This window comes from Tauraco erythrolophus, chromosome W (genome assembly GCF_009769465.1).
Source record: "Tauraco erythrolophus isolate bTauEry1 chromosome W, bTauEry1.pri, whole genome shotgun sequence".
Lineage (NCBI taxonomy): Eukaryota > Metazoa > Chordata > Aves > Musophagiformes > Musophagidae > Tauraco > Tauraco erythrolophus.
The window spans coordinates 19776790-19802181 of NC_141497.1; the positions used below are offsets into that span (position 1 = coordinate 19776790).

Here is a 25392-nt window from a genome sequence, read left to right on the forward strand (position 1 = left end):
AGCATATCTTTATCATTCTTGATATTACCCCCCTCCCACTTCAAAACTAGTTTAAAGCCCTGTCAATGAGCCCTGCTAGCTGTTGTGCAAAGACCCTCATTCCCCTCTGATAAACGCTAGTCCCATCTGGTGCCAGTAGGCCTGGTGCCATATGACCCATCCCATTATGAAAAAAGCTGAAATTGTGGCAATGACACCAGCTACAGATCCACATATTAATCGACTGGATGCACTTGCTTCTTCCAGTGTCACTGCTTGCAAATGGAAGGATGGAAGAAAAGATTACCTCTGCCCCATATCCTCTTACCAGCTGTCCCAGGTTCCTGAAATCTCTCTTGATTGACTGTGGACTCCATGTTTCAGTTTCATCACCACCCACATGGAAGAGCAATAAAGGATAGTAGTCTGTGGGCCGTACCAGGCTAGGAAGTTACCTAGCAACATCTTTAACCCAGGCTCCAGGGAGGCAGCAGACTTCCCTCAGAGCAGGGTCAGCCCGGCATATTGGACCTTCCATCCCCTTCAGATGGGAGTCACCTGTAACTACTGCCCTTCTTTTCTTCCCTGTGGAGGCAGTCTTGATACAACGGGTAGTCCTCTCTGACCCTGGTGACACCTCCAGTGCAGATGGTCCCTCAGCTACACCATCCATTGACAGGCCTTCCACCTCCAGAGCCTCATACCTGTTGTGCAGGGGCACCTGGGGAGCTGAGGTAGGCAAGGAGCAGGGGGGGTCGCCTGTTGCCCCAAGCACAGACTTCTTTCCGTTCGTGGCTCACCTTTTAGTTACTGCCTTCTGCCACGCGGGGGTGAGGAATCAGAATGCCCTTTGTTTTGGGTTGCCTTTTCTGGGTCTTCCTGTTTTTGTTTTTGCTTCAGGTCAGGCAGTGCCCACCACCTCCAATCTTTCTCTTTCTCAGGCTCCTTGATACTTCTCAACCTTTCTACTTCCTCCCACAGCTCTGCAACCATAAGTAGATCATCCACCTGGTCACACCTCACACAGCTATTCTCACTACTTACCATGGAGAGGCTCAGGCACTCCCTGCAGCCTGAGACCTGGATGGCCACATCTTTCTGTGGGAGCTCTGTCTGTGCTCCCACACCCCTCTTGTTGGGTGCAGAGGTCTTTGCCATCCCCCGGATGGTCACCATGGCTGAGTTTTTTTCTGAGAGGGTGACAGCTGACAATTAAACTCCCCTCTTGAGCAGCAGCCTGACTGACTGCACCCTTCTGCGCAAACTGCCACACCACACTCTGTTTGCCCGTCCTGGTTGCTCGTGCTCCCTGGGCGGGTCTTTTATAGGGGTGGGAGCGACCGCCGTTGCTCTGGCAACGCCTAGGCCATGTCAGAGTCTCCCGCGAGAACTGCCACCTCCTGGTGGGGGGGGTCTCTTCACTCCCGACTTTTCGAGAAAAGCCCATGTGCGCTGAGATCTGCCTCTCTGCAGCGGGTCGGTCCGGCTCTGGCGCAGCTCCTTCGGCGACTGACTCTATGTTTGCATTTCTAAACCCCTCTTCACTGACAGTAAAACAGACTGCTTTAGGTGATATTTTAAAGTTTAAGACATTTTCTGCCTCATGTCCAAAAGTAGTCTATGTCTCTATCTACACAGGCACCTATTTTTAACTTTATCTGCTTCCTTTTATTTTTATCTGCTATATCTTTAGTGCCTTTTAACTTTATCATCTGCTTCAAAAATGTTGCCATTGTAGGCTTTAAACCAAGTCAAATACTAAAGAAGTTTTCATTAAGTGAATAAATTCTTCATCATTGTGAAGAAATTACTAATTCATCAAATGTATATTAGAAAATGAAATTCAGCACAGCTAATCAAGCCTTGGCTACTAGTGATAACTGTTTGCTGTTATAACTTTGTCTTCTAACAATTGTTACTTTCTCATTGACAATTCTAAACCAGGTCTATACACATCACTATAATAATCAAGTATTATATGATAAATGGATGAGAACTACAGAGTGCTTTTCACTTAATATTTCGAAACAGTACATTCATACACATGCTACTGTCCTCTGAAGAGATACTCATGCCAGAGGGCTGAATTGGGCAGACAAACTTGCCTAGAAGCAGGCTTGAAAATGAAAGCATCAGTGACCATATAAAGAGAACTCACAGGTCCAACTTTTACACTCAGAAGAATGTGAAAGATTCTCTTGAAAGTCCTCACAGACTAAGCAACTGTAGAAGAGCTTTTGCTAGGTTATATCAAATTTTGCTCAAGAGAATGAAAAAGTAATTGAAAGACAAAATAAAAAAAAGCATTCATTTTAAGATTTTAGAAAAAAGTTTTGTACATAAACACAAAAAGATCATAAAGATGTACAGTACGTCTGTCTGTCTGACGTCTGTCTGTCTGACGTCTGTCTGTCTGACGTCTGTCTGTCTGACGTCTGTCTTATGTACGTCATGTCAACTTTAAATTAACTCAGAAAAGCTTTAGAAGTCTTTGCATTGGACTAGATGCACAAATGGCAGGAGGTAGCTCATATTCAAAGGAGAACAAGAGAGAAAATAATGAATTACTGGAACAGTGCTGACCACTTCAGTAAGAACACCAGTCATCTAATGAAAATATTGACATTTATGAAATCACCAGAGTTAGACATTGTTGTGGTCTCCCTTACTGTATCACTTTTCATAATGTTTTATTTGTTTACCTTCCAAAATAAAATACTGTAACTAATATATTTATCATAATTAAGGAGGAGACAGACAAATTGAAGAAAATAATGGCCTCCAAAATTCACACTTTTCCCAGTTGGAATGTTCAATTAGACTGAAGACTTGTTTTCTGTCCCTAATCAGATAGCTATGCTGGGAGAAATGAATGGAAACTCTGATTATTTTGTTTGTTTTCTGATGTTGATGTGAGGGTATTTCAGATGCTAAGAATATCCATTACATTTCATTATAAAATAAACACATCACAGTTATCTCCAGTAGTCTGCATGTGCATAGAGTATGCATATTGACTGATGAATATAAATCATAGAATCATAGAATGGTTAGGACTGGAAGGGACCTTCAAAGGTCATCTAGTCCAACCCCCCTGCAAGGAACAGGGATATCTCCAACTAGATCAGGTTGCTCAGGGCCTCGTCCAACCTGGCCTTGAACGTCTCCAGGGATGGAGCATCCACCACCTCTCTGGGCAACCTAAATCTTTATTATGATCAGAAAACAACATATGGAGCAGAAGTATACATAACATCCATGACTTGGTAAAAATTCAAAATGTTTGGAGTTTATATCAGATTACTTCCTCCTCCTTAAGTTCTCAAATGACAATTCACTGTCCGTTTTTATCTTCCTTGCTGAATGTTTCAAATGACTGGTCAAATTATCAATTCCACTCTTTCTCTTGGATCCAATCCCTTTTTATAAATCAAGCAGTAGTTTCTATACCTCACTTTTCTCATACACTTGAGATTCTAAACCACTGAGCTGCTCTGTAGTTGATCTGCCAGATATGGTACAGACTCAAAAATCTCCCCAAAACCTTGACAAGTTTACTTAGGATTTCTATAACAGGCGCACTCCACTGAGCTCCTAAAAAACACATAGCAAGAGCCATACACTTCCACAAGAGTTAGTCCCATCAGGATCGAGAAAAAAAAAAAACAGAAAGTTCAGATCATTATTTTTGAAAATTCTGAAAAAAAATTGACAAGACAAAGTTGGCAAGAGATGAACTGCCACTTTTAGAATAAACTGGCTATTTAATTAGACACACAGGAATCCATTCCTCTAGAAAAGTGCTAACGCCATGCCCCTGAGAATTGGACTGTTATGATAGCAGTTAGTACTAGTCATGTTTGACCTACTTTAGACATTTTCACAGAAAAAAAAGAAAAGGAACAGAAAGAAATTCATCTCAGGGATTCAGAGGCATCTCAAATATCAAATTTTGAATACCTCAGAAACAAAAAAGTCATTGTATTCCATTGGTCAATTTTTAATAATGAGAACTATATACTCAAATGCATTTTCATTCCAATAACATTTCAACTTGATTTCCATTATATTTCTCTACTGAAAATTATTTAAAAAGTTGTATCAGAGTTTTCCATAAAAGTGTATTGGATTTATGCAGCAAGATTTTGGTAGACGTGAGGAGTGCAGGGATGGCTTCTGAGAGGAGGCACCATGTGCTGGTTTTGACTGGGATAGAGTTAATTTTCTCCACAGTAGTTACTATGGAACTATGTTTTGGATTTGTGCTGAAAATAGTGTTGATAATACAGGGATGTTTTGGTTATTGCTGAACAGTGCTTACAGAGTCAAGGCCTTTTCTGCTTCTCACAGCACCCCACCAGCGAGTAGGCTGGGGATGCACAAGAAGTTGAGAGGGGACACAGCTGGGACAGCTGATCCCAACTGACCAAAGGGATAGTCCATACCATATAACATCATGCTCAGCATATAAATCTGGGGGACAAAGAAGGGGGGACGTTCGGAGTTATGGTGCTTGTCTTCCCAAGTAACCATTACATGTGATGGAGCCTTACTTTCCTGGAGTTGGCTGAACACCTGCCTATCGATGGGAAGTAGTGAATGAATTCCTTATTTTGCTTTGCTTACCTATTAACCTGTCTATCTCAACCCATGAGTCTCCTTGCCTTTATCCCTCCGATTCACTCCTCCATCCCCCAGGGATGGGTGAGTGAGCAGCTGCATGGAGTTTGGTTGCCAGCTGGGTTAAACCATGGCAGTCTTTTTTGGTGCCCAACATGGGGCTCAAAGGGTTCAAGATAACAACATATTTGATTGGAATGTGCTAGATTTATAGCCATTATTGCTATTTAGCTATTAATTGGCAGGCTCCTGTGCTTGCCATGGGGCTTGCTTGCCTTACTATATATTAGAGTCTAGTGCTTGTTAGTGGCTGCTTTTTACTTTTGCTGCTTGCTGTACTGCTTATCATGTTACTCTGCTGTGCCTGGGAACATTTTGATAACAGCAGTGGCCATGTGCCTGTGCTGGCAGATGGCCAGGGCATCGCTGCTGTTTCTCTGCTGCTGTACCGGACAGGCCGGAACTCCCACGTGAACTCAAGTCGAAAGGACTGTGATCTGTGGATGAGTCCACATGGGAGCAGGACACCCCAAAGCATCTGTGGCCATGGATAAGTCCATGCCAGAGCAGATACATCTCAACGTGTCTGTGGCCATGGTTATGTCTGTGCCATAGCAGATATACCTCTGAAGGGATTGTGGTACAAGGGTAAGTCCACACTAGAGAAGGTACACCTCAAAGCATTTGTAGCTGTGGATAAGTCCTTGCTGCAGCAGGTATACCTTCAAGCATCAGTGGCTCACATGAGGTCATGCTGGAGCACCTTAAAGTGTGTGGCCATGGATAAGCCCACGACAGAGCAGATACACCTCTGGAGGGACTGCAGCCATGTTGGAGCAGGTTTACTTCTGAAGGGACTATGGCTGTGGGTAAGGCCACGTTGGAGCAGGTCTATCTCTGAAGGCATTGTGGCCCATGGAGAAGGCCATGCAGGAACAGGTGCACCTCAAAGTGACTGTGGCTCTGGATGAGTCTATGCCACAGCAGGTATACCCCCGGAGAGACTGTGGCTCATAGATAAGGCTCTACATGGAGCAGGTACTCCCCTATGGGATCGCAGTCTATGGATAAGTCCAAGCCAGAGCAGGGGCAAGGGGAGGAGTTCATTGAAATGTTAAACCCTATGGTCTGGTCCAAAGGGACAAAGGGTGGAGACTATAATGGAAATACCTTTAAATTGTTGCAACTCATTATTTAGGTTGCATGTTAAAGGAACTACTATAGCAGGAACCACCTGAACCAATGGAGGACAAGCCTTACAAGAAGCAGTGTGAGTGCAGCAGTGACTCAAACTGAGCTGGCTTTGGTGCCCAGTAACTCAAAGCAACACACCACCTCTCCTGTCCTGAGTGACCACCATAACAGATGAAGCCCAAAGTCATGGACTAAATTAACTCAATGGACATTTTTGTGGATATTTATGGACATTTTATGGGCATTTTATGGACATTTTAATAGGGTGGTCCATAGACTAGAAGAATATCTGTGTATTATATCAAAGGATGGGAAGGAATACCTTCTTTTCCTCAGTCTTTAATAGTAAGATCAATTGTACTCTGGGTACCCAGCCCCCTGAGCTGGAAGACAGGGATGGGCAGCAGAATGAAGCATCCATAATCCAAGAGGAAATGGTTAGTGACCTGCTACGCCACTTAGACACACACAAGTATATGGGGCCAGATGAGATCCACCCAAGGGTACTGAGGGAGCTGGCAGAAGTGCTCACCAAGCCACTCGCCATCATTTATCAGCAGTCCTGGCTAACCAGGGAGATCCCAGTTGACTGGAGGTTAGCAAATGTGATGTCTATCTACAAGAAGGTCCGGAAGGAGGATCCAGGAAACTACAGGCCTGTCAGTCTGACCTAGGTACCAGAGAAGGTTATGGAGCAGATCATCTTGAGTGCCATCATGTGGCACGTACAGGGAAACCAGGTGATCAGGCCCAGTCAGCATGGGTTTATGAAAGGCAGGGCCTGCTCGACTAACCTGATTTCCTTCTATGACAAGGTATAGAATAAGGGGTGACAAATGTGCTGATTTGGGCTAGGATAGAGTTCATTTTCTCCACAGTAGCTACTATGGGGCTATGCTTTGGATTTGTGCTGAAAGCAATGTTGATGATAAAAGGATGCTTTCTCTTCTGATTCTCTCCCCCATCCCACTGGGGAGGAGTGAGCAAGTGACTGTGCGGCACTTAGTTGCCAGCTGGGGTTAAACCACGACAGGCCAGAAGCTGCCCCCATGTGAGACAGAGCCGGTTCCAGCTGGCTCCAAGACGGACCTGCTGCTGGCCAAAGCTGAGTCAATCAGCGTCCTTGCTAGCGTCTCTATGATAACATATTTAAGAAAGGGTGAAAAACGCTACATAAAAGCATCTGAGAGGAATGAAAATATGTGAGAGAAACAGCCATGCAGACACTAAGGTAAGTAAAGAAAGAGGGGAGGAGGCGTTCCAGGCGCTGGAGCAGAGATTCCCCTGCAGTCCATGGAGAATGATAGAATCATAGAATGGTTTGGGTTGGGAGGGACCTCAAAATCATCTAGTTCCAAACCCCCTGCCACGGGCCGGGATACCTTCCACTAGACCAGGTTGCTCAAAGCCTCATCCAACCTGGCCTTGAACACTTCCGGGGATGGGGCATCCACAACCCCTCTGGGCAACCTGTTCCAGTGTTTCACCACCCTCAGAGTAAAGATTTTCTTCCTTATATCTAATCTAAATCTACCCTTTTTCAGTTTAAAGCCATTGCCCCTTGTCTTATCACTACATGTCCTTGTAAAAAGTCCCTCTCCAGCTTTCTTGTAGGCCCTCTTTAAGTACTGGAAGGTCTCCCCAGAGCCTTCTCTTCTCCAGGCTGAAAAACTGCAACTCTCTCAGCCTGGCTTCATAGAAGAGGTGCTCCAGCCCTCGCATCATCTTCGTGGCCCTCCCCTGGACTTGCTCCAACAGCTCCATGTGCTTCTTATGTTGGGAACACCAGAGCTGAATGCAGTATTCCAGGTGGGGTCTCACAAGAGCAGAACAGAGGGGCAGAATCACCTCTCTCGACCTGCTGGCCATGCTTCTTTGGATGCAGCCCAGGATACGGTTGGCTTTCTGGGCTGTAAGCGCACATTGCCGACTCATGTTGAGCTTCTCATCAACCAGCACTCCCAAGTCCTTCTCCTCAGGGCTGCTCTGAATTAATTCTTCGCCCAGCCTGTACTTGTGCTTGGGATTGCCCCGACCCACGTGCAGGACCTTGCACTTGACCTTGTTGAACTTCGTGATATTCTCACAGGCCCACCTCTCCAGCCTGTCAAGGTCCCTCTGGATGGCATCCCTTCCCTCCAGCATGTCAATCACACCACACAGCTTGGTGTCGTCAGCAAAGTTGCTGAGGGTGCACTCAATCCCACTGTCCATGTTGCCAATAAAGATGTTAAAACCACCAGTCCCAATACTGACCCCTGAGAAATGCCACTCATCACTGGTCTTTACTTGGACATTGAGTCATTGACCACAACTCTTTGAGTGCGACCATTCAGCCAATTCCTGGTTGGAAGAATGGAATTACATGGAGAAGACCATGGTGATGCAGATTGTTCCCCTGCAGCCCATGGAGATCCATGGTGGAGCAAATATCCACGCTGCAGCCCGTGGAGGATGCCATGCCAGAGCAGGTGGATGTGCCCTGAAGGAAGCTGCAGCCCGTGGAGAGGAGACCATGCTGAAGCACACTCCTGGCAGGAACTGTGGCCTGTGGAGAGCAGTCCATGCTGGAGTAGGTTTTCTGGAAGAACGTGTGACCTTGTGGGCAACCCACACTGGAACAGTGGGTTCCTTAAGGACTGCACCTCATGGAAAAGACCCATGCTGGAGCAGTTCTTGGAGAACTTCAGTCTGTGGGAAGGACCCATGTTGGAGAAGTTTGTGAAGGACTGCCTGCGGTGGGTGGTACCCCACGCTGGAGCAGGTTAAGATCATGAGGAGGAAGGAGCAGCAGAGACAACGTGGTATGAACTGACCACAACTCGCATTCCTCGTCATCCTGCGCTGCTTGAGGGGAGGACATAGAAGAGTCGGGACTGAAGTTGAACCTGGGAAGAAGGGAGGGTGGGAGGAAGGTGTTTTTAGATTTGTTCCTATTCCTCATTATCCTACTCTGTTTATTTGGCAATAAATTACAATAATTTCCCCAAGTCGAGTCTTTTTGCTTGTGAAAGTGTGATGAATTGACCTTGGCTGGCCTCTAGGTGCCCACCAAGCCCCTCTAACACTCCCCTTCTATCAACAACACAGGGACAAGAAAAATATGATGAAAAGTTCATGGATTGAGATAAGGACAGGGAGATCACTTACCAATTACTGTCATGAGCAAAACAGACTCTTGAGGAATGGGAGTGAGAGCGGCTTAGTGGGCACCTGGTGGCTAGGTCAACCCACCACAAAGAGTTGTTTCAGAAACAATTTGTAATTGATACACTAAATATAACATACTGATAGTTAATATAGGCATGTGATCTACCGAATAAATTTATTAAAAGGCAAAACTAGAAACAAAACTCTAGGTACAACAGGCTTTTTAAATTATTTTTTTTTAACACCCTTTATTTAATTTTTTTAACACAACACAAACTAATGGCTGAAAGCTAGAGCGAAATAAGCAAAATAACCAGATGAAGCCAGAATGTAAATGGTGCAAGTGTGATTGACCTTAGTCTCATGGGGATTTTCTGGACATACACTGGGGGCTGTATGGGGTTCACAAGGGCAGAGTAGGACATATATGTACTTTTATCTACTGTGCAACACTGAAACTTATCTCTCTTTCTGGAAGGGGTAGGGAGAAGCCATGATGCTTCACAGCTATGGAGCAGAAAGAAGCAGAAGGCAGTCTTGGGAGACAGAGGTTAATGAAAGTTCAAGATCCCCAAATCCTCTAATCTTACCACCCTACTAGTTAATTCATAATTGACTAACATTTCTAGCAGTGGTAGTAACTGACTGTTTGAATGACTGATTAAACAGATTATTCACCTTTTTTGTGTTTTGAAACCAAGACTGAACGCCTTTTTTCACCAAACAAGTCACTGTGCTCAGAAGATTTGAATAAAAATGTCAGGCCTGTATGATTAAAAGGTCATACTAGATGATTTAATATTCCAATGTAACATAAAGATCCATGCATCTCTGATTTTTTTATCTGAAGCAGTTTGTTCATTCTAGAATGCATTCAGCTACATAAAAGTGTGCTGCCAATTACCAGAGGAGTGAGGGAATAGACAAGGAAAAAAATTCCTCTACTTGGAAAGAGGTTGACTGTTTGAATAAATAAAATCTCATCTCAAATTACTTTCCAAATCACAACCACTCCAGTTTAAAATAAGGCTATGGAAGTTTACACTTTTTTTTTTCTCTTAAAATAACTATAATACTTCCACTAAAATTATAGTATCAGGATATGACATTACTATTGGGCCTCTTTATTTGTAGCTGTCATCCTTTTTCTCCCACTCTTTTATCAGATGGTTTATTTTAAGAATGTACTATGCTTTCTTTTACATCAGGAGAATGCTTAGCACACTGTACTTAGTACCAGAAGTATTAATTACTTTATTTATAAGTATTAATCAATTAATTCATATTGACTTTATTTTTATTTCTGTGTACATTTTGATTTGCACAAACATGACTGAAATAGGATAAATTTCTGAGTCAAGAGTTCCTATGGTTACTGATGACTAATGAATAACAGTGATTGCAGATCAATCCTAATGCTTGTTGGAACAAACAGAACTAATGGATGGGATCTTCTTCCTGGCTGACAAGCATAATACATTTTTTAATTTAATAACTTTATACACATTTTGAAAGTTTTTACATTAAGAAACATTGATAATATAATTTGAATTTTAGCAGAACAGTCCTTAAGACATTCACATATGGTTAAAACTGCAGGGTGATTTAAATTCTATGATTTATAGGGTAGATAATTTTCTAATTAGTTTTTGCTGTAGCTGCCCATCCTCTCACAGTAACTCTCAGTAATCCACCCAGACTCATCCTTCAAGTAGGATACAACATGTAATATAATCTCAAACTGTCAACCAATCAATCTATAAGTAGAATTATCAGGAAGAGCTAAAATTTTATCAATGTTATGACTAATTTGCTAGTTACAAAAAATTAATTATTTGATTAGTGAGGGTGAATAAAACAAAATGAAGTTGTTTGTTGTAAACAGTGAAACAGAACTAAATCTTAATATGGCCAAGGTATCAGAGGTTATAATAAGCCCATGCCTTGTTCATTTGTCTCCATGTGAAAATTATCCAAAATTAATTCAAAATATTTGAATAAATTTGCTGAGTATTAGATTAGGAAGTAGGCCTGGCTACATATTATTGTGATCTCTTAAATTCTCTATACAAGCATGAAAAATATTATGATGGTGCAGGAAGGATGAGAATTAAAAGTGAAATGAGCTCTAGCTATATCAGGTACAAAGCAAAGAAAAATTGAACTGCTGTGTTGCTCTAGTTTGCCTAGAGCAAACTATTTATACCTTCTAGTAAATTTAAAACTGAGTGTATTTGATGTCACAGTTTAAGCTGAACCGTTTAGATTTCAATTGACTCTTGCTTGTACAAGCTGAACCCTATATATCACAAGCCTAAAATTAGAGATGTCAAGAACTAATTAGAGATCTCAAGACTGGTGACAGCCTGGGCTGCCCTGGTGGAATTCACCATCTTGAGGGATATGGGCCAGGTGAAGAGTAAAGTCAGAACACTGACATTTGAGAGAGCAAACTATCAGGAATTAGTGGATGGGACCTCCTGGGAAACTGCCCTCAGGGATAAAGGAGCTGAACAGAGCTGGCAGCTCTGCAAGGGCATTATTCTTAGAGGACAAGAGCTCTTGATTCTCATAGAATCACAGAACCATAGAATAGTTTGGGTTGGAAGGGACCTCAAAGATCATCTAGTTCCAACCCCCCTGCCATGGGCAGGGACACCCTCCACTACACCAGGTTACTCAAAGTCTCATCCAACCTGGCCTTGAACACTTCCAGGGATGGGGCATCCACAACTTCTCTGGGCAACCTGTTCCAATGCCTCATCACCCTCAATGTAAAAAAATTTTTCCTTATCTCTAATCGAAATCTACCCTCTTTCAGTTTAAAGACATTGCCCTTTGTCTTATCATCATATACCCTTGTAAAAAGTCCCTCTCCAGCTTTCTTGTAGGCCCAATTTAGATACTGGAAGACTGCTATAAGATCACCTCGGAGCCTTCTCTAGGCTGAACAGCCCCATCTCTCTCAGCCTGTCTTCATAGGAGAGGTGCTCTAGCCCTCAGATCATCTTCGTGGCCCTCCTTTGAACTCGCTCCAGCAGCTCCATGTCCTTCTTGTCCTTTTCTTCTCATATGTAAGAAATTAGGCAAGGAAGACAGGAAACCAGCATGGCCCAGTAAGGACCTCCTGGTCAAACTAAAATGCAAGAAGGAAATGCACTGGCAGTGGAACCAGGGACATGTATCCTGGGAAGAATACAGGGACACTTCCCAGAGGTATAGGGATGAGACCAGGAAAGCTAAGGCACAGCTGGAGCTGAATTTGGTAAGGGATGCAAAGAATAATAAGGGCTTCTACAGGTACATTGGTCAGAAAAGGAAGATTAAAGAAAATGTATCCCCTTCACCCCTACTCTGATAAACAGGACAGGAGAACTGGTGAGAACCAACATGGAAAAGGCTTAGGTACTCAACAATGTTTTTGCTTCAGTTTTCAATGAAAATCTCTCTTCCCACATCTCTCAAGACCCTGAACCTCAAGGCAGGAACTGGGTGAACAAAGTCTCTCCCATCATAGGAGATCAGGTTTGAGACCACCTGAGGAACATGAGCATACACAAGTCCATGGGACTCGTGTATGCCAGGGTCCTAAAGGGAATTGGCTGATGGAGCTGCTAAGCTGTTCTCCATTATATTTGAGAAGTCATGGCAGTCAGACTATGCCCCCGGAGACTGGAAAAGAGAAACATTGCACCTATTTTTAAAAAGGGTAAAAAGAAGGACCCTAGGAACTACCAAACAGTTGGTTTCACCTCTGTGCCCAGTAAGATCATGGAGCAGATCCTCCTGGAAGATATGTCGAGGCATACAGATGACAGGGAGGTGATTCGAGACAGCCAACATGGCTTCACCAAGGGAAAATCATGCCTGACTAATCTGGTGGCCATCTATGATGGAGTGACTGCATCAGTGGACAAGGGAAGAGCTACGAATTTTGTCTACCTGGACTTCTGTAAGGCCTTTGATACTGTCCCCCACAACATTCTGGCAACTAAATTGGAGAGATATGGGTTTGACGGATGGACTGTTAGATGGATAAGGAATTGGCTGGATGGTCGCACTCAAAGAGTTACAGTCAATGGCTCATTGTGCAAGTGGAAATCAGTGATGAGTGGTGTCCCTCAAGGGTCCATACTGGGACCAGTATTGTTTAATATCTGCATCAAGGAAACAGACAGTGGGATTGTATGCACCCTCAGCAAGTTTGCAGATGACATGAAGCTGAGTGATGCAGTTGATTCGCTAGAGGGAAGGGATACTATCCAGAGGGACCTTGACAGGCTTAAGGAGTGAGCCCATGTGAACCTCATGAAGTTCAACAAGGCCAAGTGCAAGGTCCTGCACCTGCGTCAGGGCAATCCCCAGTATCAATACAGACGAATTGATGAATGATGATGCAATCAGATGAATGCAATCAGAGCAGCCCTGCATAGAAGGACTTGGGAGTACTGGTGGATGAAAAATTGGACATGAGTTGGCAATGTGTGCTCATAGCCCAGAAAACGAACTGTATCCGGAGCTGCATCAGAAGAAGCATGGCCAGCAGGTCCAGGGAGGTGATTCTGCCCCTCTACTCTGCTCTCGTGGGATCCTACCTTGAATACTCCATCCAGCTCTGGGGTCCTCAATACAAGACAGACAGGGATTTGTTAGAGCGGGTCCAGAGGAGGGCCAAGAAGATGATCAGAGGGCTGGAGCACCTCTCCTATGAAGACAGGCTGAGAGAGTTGAGGTTGTTCAGCCTGGAGAAGAGAAGTCTCTAGGAAGACCTTATTGCAGCCTTTAAATATATAAAGGGAGTTTCTAAGAAAGCCAGAGAGAGACTTTTTACCAAGGCCTGTAGTGACGGGATGATGGTTTTAAACTGAAAAAGGATAGATTCAGATTGGACATAAGGAAGAAATTCTTCACTCTGAGGGTGGTGAAACACTGGAACGGGTTGCCCAGAGAAGCTGTGGATACCCCATCCCTGGAAGAGTTCAAAGCTAGGTTGAATGGGACTTTGAGCAACCTGGTGTAGTGGAGGGTGTCCCTGCCCATGGCAGGGGGTTGGACTAGATGATCTTTCAAGGTCCCTTCCTTCCAACCCAAACCATTCTGTGATTCTATAAAATAATAATGCAAGTAATTTTGTAGTTTCCTGCTTAATAATTTACCATCAAGAAACGCACTTTAATGTATTTTAAAGCCTCATTTATGTAACTATACACTGTATATAATACATTAAAAATGGGAGGAAAATTATTTAATGGTAGAAAAACAATTTTGAAATTGTAATTTAATTTGTATTAATTAATCTGTATTTCTTAAAAACTAGGTATAGCAAAATAAAAATAATTCAGAACATCCTAATTAACAGTTTTTCTTTACCATATGAAGCAAGTGCAGATAGTGAAAGGTATGTACCTTAAATTTTGTTTGCATAAGACATTATTTTTAGAATGAGCCCAAAACAGACTTTACTTATGTATTAGTGCAAGGTAAAAGTTAACAATTACTATGTTGAATTTCAGAGTATGTATTAGGATACTATTCCTTGTAAACATGGAAATAATTAATTTTTGAAAATTTAATTTTAGCTTCTAATTTTGGGAAAAAAATATTAACCATCTTTTCATTTGAAAAAAATTATATGGAATTTTAATACCATTCAAATGATGCTAGGATACCAAACTTCGCAGTCTACTGCTCTTCCTGGAATGCCTGAAATTTCCTTGGGTTTACTGACTACGTCATCTACACTTTGAACCTACACTAAATTAATTTTTTCCTCTTCTTGAATTCTGTTATCATTTTATAATACTAAATTTACGACACGATATTTTGTCTGAGAACAAAAAGTTGTAATCTGCAGATTACATGTTTTGATTCAACTGAGAAGAAAGTTTATAATGTGAAAGGTGTTTTTTTAATTCAAATATAAAGCAATTCATAATAACTAACATGACACAGTGTCGGGGAAGTTTCCCGGCTGCTACATGAGAAGCACCTGTGCCTCATCAAGACAGGTGCTGAGTCACGTTGGTTGGCCGGAGACCACGTGACCTATGGGAAGTTTAAAGGTGGGGCACTCCCAAGAGGGAGTGGGGCATTTCCCTCCTGGAGTTTGGAGAGGTAGGAGCCCTTGGGAGAGCGTGAATTGGAGCTCTCTGTTGGATTAAGGTAGCAGTGAGTTTAGAAGAGCCTTCTGATTGTAGAATACCTTGTGGTCACAACAGTCGGTTGGTTGCGACCCATCGGAAGAAGACACAGGCAGTCTGTGACATCTGGTGACCCCGACGTGATTCGTCGAAACGTGAACTGCCTGAACCGCAGGGTGAGCTGCGGTGGAGATAAAACCCAGTGAAGCTCGAGAGCAGCAGGAGAGCTGTGAATTGATCTGTTTCAACCTAGACGCCTGAAACAAGGTGAGCTGCTGGGAGCTAAAATGGGCCAGAATTTTGTCAAGGAGAATCAGACCTTCACCTTTCTCAAATCTGCAGGGATGGCTGCGGGGCTCAACATAGGTAATGAAGACCTATATAGTTTACTTAACTGGGCAGCGGGGCACGAAGATCTATTCAGCCTTACTTGCACCTTTAACCTAGAACTTTGGAAAAAGCTGGGGGATAAGTTGCTCTATGAAGCCGTGGTTAATCAAAGAGGCCGGACCAACCTTCTGCGTACATGGGAGGCCCTAGATAACATAATTCAAAAGGGGTCAGCAGAAGAGGAGGAAGAGGAGGAAGAGGAATTTACAGATTATGTATCCGCAAGCGAAGGATACGAAGGGGGCAACGAACTGTCTGAGGGAAACAGTGTGGACAATGAACTAGACGTGTCCTCACTGTTCACAGAGGTCAACAAAGTGGCGGGGACTATGCAGGAACTTTGCCCCACCCTCCAGGAGATACTGGAGCGTCCCCCACCCTCTGCCCCAGCAACCCCCCCTTCCTCCTCAGGAGGTATCGAGCCTACAGCTCCGCCGTTTGATTTAATAACCCCACCCCTGGCAAATTCATATCCGGCGACATACATGGCACAAGTACGAGCAATGCAGCCGTTATTAGTACGACAGGCCATGACAATGCTGCAAGGTATATCCCAGCAGTTAGCAACCGTAGTGAACATGTTGCAGCAGGCCATGACCCCCCCTGCAGTGAAAGAAATTTCAGGTGAAACCCCTAAAGCAAGTGACAGTTCAGCTGGAAAGTTTCCACCGGTTTCTCCACCAATGAAAAAGTCGCAAAAATCCGCCCCGCCGGCCCCTCTAGAGACATGCTTATCCCCCGCTCCACAGTTAGAAATAACAGAAATTACCCCGCCTGCCATGACAGCCCATCGTGATCCAGTACTTTTCTGGAACGAAGTTAAGAAAGAGGCAATAGAGGCCGGGGACTGGAACTTGATACAAGCTTTGGGGTTACCAGTTAGTAATAAAAAACTATCGGTAATGAAAATGGAAGGAGAGCCGAGTGCGTTTCCCGTAGAACTGGCCCTCCCGGGTGCCAACCAGCCCAATAAACATTTGGGCTGGTCATGGAAAGTGATCCAGGACATGCAGAAAGCGGTAGCGCGATACGGACCAAACTCACTGGCGGTGACACAACTATTACGATTATTAAACTTAGAAGTTTTGGTGCCGTACGATTTTCAACATCTAGCCCAGGTCATGTTCCAACCGGTGCAGCGCTCCGTTTTCACAAATGTTTGGAGACAATTGGCCGACCAGCAGGCATTACAAAATATCCAATTACCCCAAAGCGACCCATGCTATGCTATAGGTACCGATGTATTGATGGGAACGGGTCAAGTATTTAGTAACCCGGCAATACAGGCTCAATGGCATCCCCAGATCCTCGAACAGGTTAAACAAATAGGGATGCAGGCACTATTACGTACAGCAGAAATGGCTGAGCCTAAAGCAAAATATTCAACAATTAAACAGGGGGCCAATGAACCTTTTCTACGGTTCGTTGAGAGATTGCAGGGGGCAATAGAAAAGCAGATATTTGACAGTAGACTACGGGCACTGTTGACAAAACAGCTGGCAAAGGACAATGCCAACCCTGATTGTTGGAGAGTCATTGAAGTATTGCCGGGGGACCCCTCTCTAGAAGAAATGGTGATTGCATGTGCCAAAGTTGGGCCCGTAGAAAGCGAGATGACCACATTGGCCACTGCTCTAACTAAACAAAGATGTTATATTTGTGGAAGAATAGGTCATCTCGCCAAAAACTGCAAATCAAACGGCCGGCCGGGAAACAGCAGAAAGAGAAAGCGTGTACAGACGTCTTATGGCCCAGGCAAGCCCTTTGCGGGAACGCTGCAACAACCGCAGACCAGTCCGGAAAAGACCGCAGAGGGAATGCTAAAGCAGCCAGAGCAGCCAGGGTGGATGTATCCATCGTCGTCAGAACAATGGATATATCCACCGCCAACGTGGTATGATAAAAAAATATGAGAACGACTTCCCCATGACCCGGTCCCAAGGTGTTTAACATAACGGCGACGGAAAATGGAACTGAAACGTTGGAAACCCCTAAAGGCTGCGAGGCGATTTTTTTTTTTTTTTTTTTTTAAGAAAAGGGGGAATTGTCGGGGAAGTTTCCCGGCTGCTACATGAGAAGCACCTGTGCCTCATCAAGACAGGTGCTGAGTCACGTTGGTTGGCCGGAGACCACGTGACCTATGGGAAGTTTAAAGGTGGGGCACTCCCAAGAGGGAGTGGGGCATTTCCCTCCTGGAGTTTGGAGAGGTAGGAGCCCTCGGGAGAGCGTGAATTGGAGCTCTCTGTTGGATTAAGGTAGCAGTGAGTTTAGAAGAGCCTTCTGATTGTAGAATACCTTGTGGTCGCAACAGTCGGTTGGTTGCGACCCATCGGAAGAAGACACAGGCAGTCCGCGACAACACAGTGTCCTAGTTTTAGCTGGGACAGAGTTAGCTCTTCTTTTTAGCAGCTAGAAGAGCTCCGTGTTTTGGTTTTACTCAGAGGCTCGCTCTGAGAAGAATGCTGATAGCAAGTTGATGTTTGTGGTTGGAAGTGAAACTCCAAGGACTTTTCAGTGTGCCGGAGTGCAGAAGCACGGTGGGATAAGGGGGGAGCATAGCTGGGACAAGGGGGACACAATTCCCCTTGTGATTTGTGGTGGAACTTAAGACTGAGGCCAAACTGGCCAATTAGTATTCCATATCATGCAGCGTCATGCCCAGTATAAAAGTGAGGGGCAGCCGGACAGAAGGGCTTTTGTGCTTTGGCTCTTTCGCTGCTTTTGCTCCTTTGCGCTTGCTGCGCTGTTGCTCTATTGTTTTTCTTTCTTTTTCCTCTCTCTCCCAGTACTCCCACTCTCGGAGTACTATCTCTCTCTCTCTGCCCCTCTCTATTTCGAGGCCTCGCGTTCGTCTGGGATTGCAGCTTCGGGACGAGACGGGCTTCGCATACAAGGGGGTGGTGAGCACCTACACTGTGTATTAAATCATCTGTATTAAATCACTCTTATCTCAACCCACGGGTTTCCCGTTTATCCTTTAATTCTCTCCCTCATCCCTGGGAGTGGGGGAGGGGGAGTGACCGGCTGCGGGGGGGGGGTTCAGCCTAACCCACAACACACAGGAACATTGTTGCCATTTAAATATTTTTAAGGAAACATTACTTTTCAAATTTAGATCTCTTTAGAAGATTCATTGCTTTTGCATAGATAAAGCCATTCTCATTCTGCCAGTACTTTGTAATCATGTTCCATGAAATATTTTTCTAATGAAAAAAAACATTTTTTACTGATTATATAAAGTCAAGAAATAAGATGAAGCATTCCTTTTCCTATTTGATATTTTTGTAATGATATTTTACACATTACACTGGTTTCCAAAAGTAAAATTCTTTAATTATAGTCACATTGTTGATCAAAAAAACCCTACTAAAAAAAACTATTAAAACATCACAGAATCATAGAATGATTTGGTTGGAAGGGACTTTAAAGATCATCTAGTTCCAACCTCCCTACTGCAGGCAGGGACATCTTTCACTAGATCAAGTTGCTCAAAGCCTCATCCAAACTGGCCTTGAACATTTCCAGGGATGGGGCATCCACAGCTTCTCTGGGCAAACTGTTCCAGTGTTTCACCACTTTCAGAGTAAAGAATTTATTTCTTAGATCTAATCTAAATCTCCCCTCTTTCAATTTAAAGCCATTGCTCCTTGTCCTGTCACTACACACCCTTGCAAAAAGTCCCTCTCCAGCTTTCTTGTAGGCCCCCTTCAGGTACTGGAAGACTGCTAGAAGGGCTCACCGGAGCCTTCTCTTCTCCAGGCCGAACAGCTCCAACTCTCCCAGCCTGTCTTCAAAGGACAGGTGCTCCAGCCCTCGGATCATCTTCATGGCCCTCCTCTGGACCTGCTCCAACAGGTCCATGTCCTTCTTGTGTTGCAGGCCCCAGAGCTGAATGCAGTACTGCAGGTGGAGTCCCACAAGAGCAGAATAGAGGGGCAGAATCACTTCCCTTGACCTGCTGGCCACACTTCTTTTGATGCAGCCCAGGATACAGTTGGCTTTCTGGGCTGCAAGTGCACATTGTTGGCTCATGTTGAGCTTCTTATCAAACAACACCCCCAAGTTCTTCTCCTCAGGGCTGCTCTCAATCCATTCTCTGCCCAGCCTATATTTGTGCTTGGGATTGCCCCGACCCATGAGCAGAACCTTGCACTTGGCCTTGTTGAACTTCATGAGGTTCACATAGGCCCACCTCTCAAGCCTGTCAAGGTCCCTCTAGATGGCATCCCTTCCCTCCAGCATGTCAACCACACCACACAGCTTAGTGTCATCTGCAAACTTGCTGAGGGTGCACTCAATCCCACAGTCCATGTCGTTGACAAAGATGTTAAACATCACTGACACCAATACCAACCCCTGAGGAACACCACTCATCACTGGCCTCCACTTGGACATCGAGTCATTGAACGCAACACTCTTTGAGTGTGAACATCCAGCCAATTCCTTATCCACCGAGCGGTCCATCCGTCAAATCCACGTCTCTCCAGTTTAGAGACAAGGATGTCATGTGAGACAGTGTCAAATACTTTGCACAATTCCAGGTAGATGACATCAGTTGCTCTTCCCTTATCTACCAAGGCTGTAACTCCATCATAGAAGGCCATCAAATTTGTCAGGCATGATTTGCCCTTAGTGAAGTCATGTTTTCTGTCACCAGTCACCTCCTTTTTCTCCATGTGCTTTAGCATAGTTGCCAGGAGGATGTGCTCCATGATCTTGCCAGGCACAGAGGTGAGACTGACTGGCCTGTAGTTCCCCGTATCTTCTTTTTAAAAATGGGGGCTATGTTTCCCCTTTTCCATTCAAAGGGAACTTCACCAGACTGCCACGACTTCTGAAATATAATGGATAGTGGCTTAGCAACTTCATCTGCCAGTTCCCTCAGGACCCGCAGATGCATCTCATCAGGTTCCATGGACTTGTGCACCTTCAGGTTCCTTAGACAGTCTCGAATGCGATCTTCTCCTATAGTGGGTTGTTCTTCATTCTCTCAGTCCCTGCCTTTGTCTTTTGCGACTTAGGCTAGAGCACTTGCAGTGAGGCAAAGAAGTCATTGAGTATCTCAGCCTCCTGCATATCCCAGATATGGAAAAGTTAAAATAATAGCAATATAAATAATAGCAGAATAAATGCTATTTAATAATCCTATACCTCACTATCAATCCCTTCATGAAAATTTTCAGGTCTTGTTACTACAAGTGTCACAAGTTTTCTTGCACATTATTTCCAAAACTCTACAATCAGGTCAGAATGTCATGAAAGGTTTGGTAAGTGTTCATTAAGGCTATCCAGCAAAGATAGAATAAGCATAAACCCATTTACATCCCTGGAATTCCTTAAGGGAAAGGAACATCTTTATCATCATGGTTAAATTTTTATAGTATTCACTGTCATTGTTGTAACAGAAGGCATTTTTCCATCCCTTAAGACATTTCCACAATAAGCTGATCTTGAAATGGAATTGAGAACTACCATAAATAAGTAATGACAACGAACTAAGATAATATATTCTTAGTATTCTGAACAACATGAGCCAGCAATGTGCGCTTGCAGCCCAGAAAGCCAACCGTATCCTGGGCTGCATCAAGTGTGGCCAGCAGGTCGAGGGAGGGGATTCTGCCCCTCTTCTCTGCTCTCCTGAGACCCCACCTGGAGTATTGCATTCAGCTCTGGAGTCCCCAACACAAGGAGGACATGGAGCTGCTGGAGCAGGTCCAGAGGAGGGCCACGAAGATGATCTGAGGGCTGGAGCACCTCTCCTGTGAAGACAGGCTGAGAGAGTTGGGGCTGTTCAGCCTGGAGAAGAGAAGGCTCCGGGGTGATCTTATAGTAGCCGTCCAGTACCTGAAGGGGGCCTGCAAGAAAGCTGGAGAGGGACTTTTTACAAGGGCATATAGTGATGAGACAAGGGGCAATGGCTTTAAACTGAAAGAGGGGAGATTTAGATTAGATATAAGGAAAAAATTCTTCACTCTGAGAGTGGTGAAACACTGGAACAGGTTGCCCAGAGAAGCTGTGGATGTCCCATCCCTGGAAGTGTTCAAGGCCAGGTTGGATGAGGCTTTCAGCAACCTGGTCTAGTGGAAGTTGTCCCTGCCCGTGGCAGGGGGATTGGAACTAGATGATCTTTAAGGTCCCTTCCAACCCAAACCATTCTATGAGTCTATGATTCTATGATCTTGAAATAAGCTGCAAACCTAAAAATAGTACTGCGTCCAGTTCTGGAGTCCCCAACATAAGAAGGACATGGACCAGTTGGAGAGGGTCCAGAGGAGGGCCACGAAGATGATAAGAGGGCTGGAGCACCTTTCCTATGAGGACAGGCTGAAAGAGTTGGGGCTGTTCAGCCTGGAGAAGAGGAGGCTCCGGGGTGACCTTATAGCAGTCTTCCAGTACCTCAAGGGGGCCTACAGGAAAGATGGGGAGAGGCTGTTCAGGAGGGCCAGTTATGATAGGACAAGGGGTAATGGTTTTAAAATAGAGGGAGGTAGGTTCAGGTTGGATATTAGGAAAAAATTTTTTACTATGAGAGTGGTAGAACACTGGAACAGGTTGCCCAGAGAGGTGGTGGATGCTCCATCCCTGGAGACGTTCAAGGCCAGGTTGGACAAGGCCCTGAGCAACCTGATCTAGTTGGAGATATCCCTGTTCCTTGCAGGGGGGTTGGACTAGATGACCTTTGAAGGTCCCTTCCAGCCCTAACCATTCTATGATTCTATGAAATAATATGTAATAAAAACATAAATAAAGTCAAACATCTGTGTGATAAGCTATTTTATTTAAAATTTATATTAGATATAAATTGTCTTAGTAATATTTTTTTCTTTTTCAGAAAGAAAGATGAAGTGTCTAAAGAAGCTATTTCAGGCCCCAGTCCTACACATTTTCAGTCTCATCCACATTCTTATGCATGTGAGCATCCCCAGTGCACTGTGCTGGTTTTGGCTGGGATAGAGTTAATATTCTCCATAGTAGCTAGTATGGGGCTATGTTTTGGATTTTTGCTGGAAATAGTGTTGATAATACAGGGATGTTTTAGTTAGTGCTGAGCAGTGATTACACAGAGTCAAGGCCTTTTCTGCTTCTCACACCACCTTACCAGCGAGTAGGCTGGGGGTGCACAAGAAGTTGAGAGGGGACCCAGTTGGGACAGTTGACCCCAACTGACCAAAGGGATATTCCATACCATATGATGTCATGCTCAGCAGTAAAACTAAGGGGGAGGTTGGCGAGGGAGTCACTGCTCAGGGACTGGCTGGACATCAGTAGGTTGGTGGTGAGCAATTGTTTTCATTTGCATCACTCGTCTTTCTTGGGTTTTATTTTTCTCTCTCTCTTTTTTGGGGGCTATTATTATTATTAATAATAATTATTATTATTATTTCATTTTTAAATTTGTAAACTATTTTTATCTCAACTCACGAGTTTTCTCACTTTTGCTCTACAGATTATCTCCCTATCCCACCACGGGGCAAGTGAGCAAGTCCCTGTGTGGCTGGGATTAAACCAGGACAGCACTCACTCAGTACTATTCACATGCATGAAGTTAAACTAAATGTAAATATTTTAAGACAAAGTCATGTCTCCGGGTTTAGCTCCAGGTGGCAACTAAGCACCAGGGCAGCTCCTAGCTCACTCCTACCCCCTCCTCCATGGGGAGGAGAGGAGAAAAATGTAGCAAAAGAACTGAGGGTGGAGATAAGAACAGGGAGGGATCACCCACCAACCATGGTCCTGGGCAAAACAGACTTGGCTTGGGGACAAATCAATTTAATTCGTTAACAGTTACTTCAGAGAGAATAACGAGAAACAAAGCCAGATCTTAAAAACATCTTCCCCTCACCCCTCCCTTCTTCCTGGCTCTACCTCCGCCCCTCAGTGCACAGGGGGACAGGAAATGGGGGTTGCAGGTCAGTTTGTCACATGTTGTTTCTGCCACTCCTTCCTCAAGGGGAAAGGCTCCTTCCACTTTTCCCCTGCTCCAACATGGGTCCCTTCCTGCAGGATGCAGTCTTTACCCATCAGATCGCTCCAGTGCGGGCTTTTCTGATGGAGTCACGGCTTCTTTAGGGTGCAGCCACCAACTCCGGCATAGGGTCACTTCCCACAGACTACAGATGCATCTCTGCTCTGCTGTCAATCTCCAGCAGCGTGGGGTCCTTTCCCACAGGAGACAGTCCTCTACAAACTCCTTTGGGCATAGGCGTCTCTGTTTCAGCATGGGGTCCTCCATGGGCTGTGGGTGGATCTCTGCTCCACTGTTAACCTCCATGGGCTGCAGGGGGACAGCCTGCTGTCTCACCACAGGCTGCAGGGGAATCTCAGCTCTGATGCACCTCCTAACGCTCCATCTTCACTGACCTTGATGTGTGTGTAGTTGTTTCTCTCAGATCTCAGTCCTCTCTCCACTGCAGCCATGCTGGACCTGACTGACCCAACGAACCCTGGTCGTCCCAGCAGGAACAAATTCCGCCCAACGGGTGCCCTGGGAGTGGGATGCCTTGGATAGCTCCAAGTTGTGCTGCTGCAGCCATCACCAATCAAGTGGTGGCAGCCCAACACAGGCAGCCGCCCGCACGCCCGCACGAGAGGCCAGGAGTCAGACCCCCCTGCCTCCCCCCTCTCTTCACTCCAGGTCCTGCTTGGTTCGGGTTCCTTTGTCCCCTTCTTAAATATGGCATTCATAGAAGTGCTGATTGGCTCAGCCCTGGCCAGAGGCGGGTCTGACCAGGCAAGAGACAGGTCCGACTGGTTTTGGAGCCAGGGAAATTTCAGTTTCTTACAGGGGCTATCCCTGTAGCCCCTCCCCTGCTACTCCACCACATAAACCCAGCACACCATGTATTACTGATTCTGCCAACATAATATGCTTTTTGCTACAGAAACATGTCAGCACACAGGAACATCATAGTGACTAAGAAACTCTCCACAAAGATTTAACATAGTTCTGAAGTACTTACTGTAGCTGGGGAGGCCCGCGTTGTATGAGTCACTGAATGACCAGAATTTTCCATTGAATTGCCAATCAGATAGGTCCCTCCTGAGCTGCTAATGAGCTGTCCTCCTGCAACACCCATCTGAATCCCTCCGGTGCTCACCATACTATGAGAGGAGACCACTGCTGTTGCCTGTGCAGAACTTCCTTGAGTATCGAAGTAATTTCCCCCAGTGTTTTGGCTATACATCTGGGTTTCTGTGTAAGGATAAGTTGTTCGACTTCAGGAAAAACAAACAAACAAACAAACAAAAGAAGTACTAGTTATTTATTTGAATTGTTTAAGTGAGGGAAATATCATTGTAGAAAAGCATACAGTTGCTATAAACAAACTAAATAGGATTGGCAAACAACCCCTGCCTCCACACAAAATAACATTTCATTATGTCAAAGTACTGAGTAATTAACTTGGACTCACTGTTAAAATAAGTATTCATTAAACTTCATGGAAAATGTTTTCAGTCCCATCTGAAGAGGGGTGGAGAAAAGTGTGACAAGAATTAAAGAGATGAGAGAAAGATCTCATTCAAGTATTAATACATTATACAGTAATTTATAAAACTGCTGTAACTTTTAAAATCCTACACTCAAAGATGGAGTTTTATTTAGATGCCATTTATTTTATATACTGTGTATGTTACAAAATTCTAAATGTGACAAAAAAAGTCAGCCAAGATGGTCCTATATACAAGAGTCCTATAAATGTTTTCTATTGATTTTAAAGTCACTGACACTCTCTGGCAGAAGCTTAAAATTCTGAGCTCATATGTATTGTAAGACATGCAGTTAGTTCAGCAGAGTGAAATTTTAAACTGGACAACAATATGTACGGTGTTATGATGAAAAAGTAATAAAACTAAAACAGAATTACAATTTCTGAAGGAATTAAAAAAGTCAAAGGAACAGTAGCAATTTAACTCAATT

The 25392-nt window shown here is 44.4% G+C and overlaps 1 protein-coding gene and 1 pseudogene across 1 annotated transcript in view; both read right to left on the reverse strand.

Moving 5' to 3' along the window:
- The window catches only part of LOC147526259 (transcription factor RFX3-like), a 150572-nt gene that overhangs the window by 82211 nt on the left and 42969 nt on the right, over window positions 1–25392 (reverse strand). The window contains exon 3 of the mRNA XM_086630164.1: window positions 24434–24689. Within this exon, the coding sequence (XP_086486290.1) occupies window positions 24434–24689 (256 nt within the window). The remainder of the gene's footprint in view (window positions 1–24433; window positions 24690–25392) is intronic.
- On the reverse strand, window positions 13045–18658 carry LOC147526260 (uncharacterized; annotated as a pseudogene).